Source organism: Eimeria mitis, genomic scaffold (genome assembly GCF_000499745.2).
Source record: "Eimeria mitis Houghton genomic scaffold, Emh_scaff9021, whole genome shotgun sequence".
Classification (NCBI taxonomy): domain Eukaryota; phylum Apicomplexa; class Conoidasida; order Eucoccidiorida; family Eimeriidae; genus Eimeria; species Eimeria mitis.
In genome coordinates, this window is record NW_024016581.1 from 1 (window position 1) to 1647 (window position 1647).

At 59.0% G+C, this 1647-nt stretch overlaps 1 protein-coding gene across 1 annotated transcript; it reads right to left on the reverse strand.

Annotated features, from left to right (window-relative positions):
* Nucleotides 1–708: 708 nt before the first annotated feature.
* Nucleotides 709–1569, reverse strand: EMH_0096330 (uncharacterized protein; the record flags this gene model as incomplete). Its single annotated transcript, XM_038023236.1, is given in 2 exon segments — nucleotides 709–798; nucleotides 802–1569. Coding segments are annotated over 2 exon segments (858 nt in total).
* Nucleotides 1570–1647: the final 78 nt, after the last annotated feature.

Genomic DNA, 1647 nt, shown 5'->3' on the forward strand with positions numbered 1-1647 from the left:
GCTGCTGCTGTTCTGCTGCTGCGGCAAATGAAGGCAAGGAAGACCGCGCAGCAGCAGAGGATGTGGGAGCCGCTACAGAAGCTCCTGATACAGCAGCACAACCTACAGCAGCAGGATCTACTGCTCCCGGAGCGGTTGCAGCCACAGCTGCGGAAGCGGCCGCAGCAGCAGGTGTTGCAGCAGCAGCAGCAGCACCCGCACTGACAGGTACGTCACCCTCCGCAAGCATCATTGCTACCTTAGTGAAGCCCCCAGCAGCAGCTTTTGCTGCGACAAATGTCTTATCTTCAAGTGCAGCAGCAGCAGCAGTAGAAGCCGCTATACCAGGCGGCATATACTGTGAGGCAGCCACACTACTCGCTGCTGCAGCTGGTACTGGTAGTGCTGCTGCAGCGGCAGCCGCTACAGCAGCAGCAGCAGCGCTACCGGGACCTGAACTGTCTGCGTTTTCCTCTGCTAGGCTTGCATGCACCACGACCTCCGCTGCATGCAGACTGGTAGCAGTAGCAGGTTCTGCTGCTGTGGATGTTGCTGCTGCAGCAGCAGCAGCAGCTGCTGCTTTGGGTCCTCCAGAAGCAATAGGAACAAGCATATCCGACTGGCGTGCAGGTAGGAACTGCTGCTGCTGTGGCTGTCGCTGCTGCTGCTGCTGATGCTGTATCTGATGCTCTAGACGATCCCACGGGGACACAGTTGCAGCAACATTCTCTACAACAGCAGGAGGAGAACCAGATGTTGCTGCAGCAATTGTCGGGCCGACAAGGATATCTGCTGCGCCGACGAAAGAGGAGAACGCCACGNAGATGTTGCTGCAGCAATTGTCGGGCCGACAAGGATATCTGCTGCGCCGACGAAAGAGGAGAACGCCACGCTGCTGTTGCTTCTGTAGACCGCAGTGGCAGCAGCAGATATAGACTCAGTGCTCAGAGACATTGCCCTGTTGAAGCGTTGTAACTCCTGTAGCTGCTGTTGCTGCTGCTGCTGCTGCTCTGCGCCACCAGCAGCAGCAGCATCGGCGGGATAAGGCCTTCGGCCAACAACCCCTTCATTCCACCCCTCCCACCCTGAAGTCAAACTTCCTCTTCGTGCTTGTTGCTGTTGCACTGGAGCGATCCGATGGGGCCCGCTGGGGGGGAATGGGTGGTGCTGCTGCGGCCTGGACTGTTGCTGCTGCAGCATCCACTGCTGCTGCTGCTGCAGATGCGGAACCGCTGCGGCAGAGGCCGCAGCAGATCCCGCTGACGCCGCACCAGCAACCTCTTCATTCCACCCCTCCCACCCTAAAGTCAAGCTTCCTCTTCGTGCTGGCTGCTGTTGCTGCTGCTGCTGCTGCTGCGGAGAGTTTGCTGCATTCATGGTCGTCGATGCAGAAGAGTCTACCTGCAGCAAATCTTCCTGCTGTTGCTGCTGCTCCTGGCGCCGCAGCTGCAGGTAGTGGGAAACCTGTCGGTGCAAGAGGTGCTGCTGCTGCAGCCACGGTGGCGGCAGCGCGTGCTGCAGCAGCCGTGTCGCATGCAGATCAGCAGAAGCAGCAGCAGCAAAGTAGTAAGACACCAGACTGAGGGCCATACAAAAGTTGTTGCTGCAGAGCTTCAGAGCAACCGCGCAGCTGTCGTTGCTGCAGCCTGAGGCCTCCACCAGCATCAG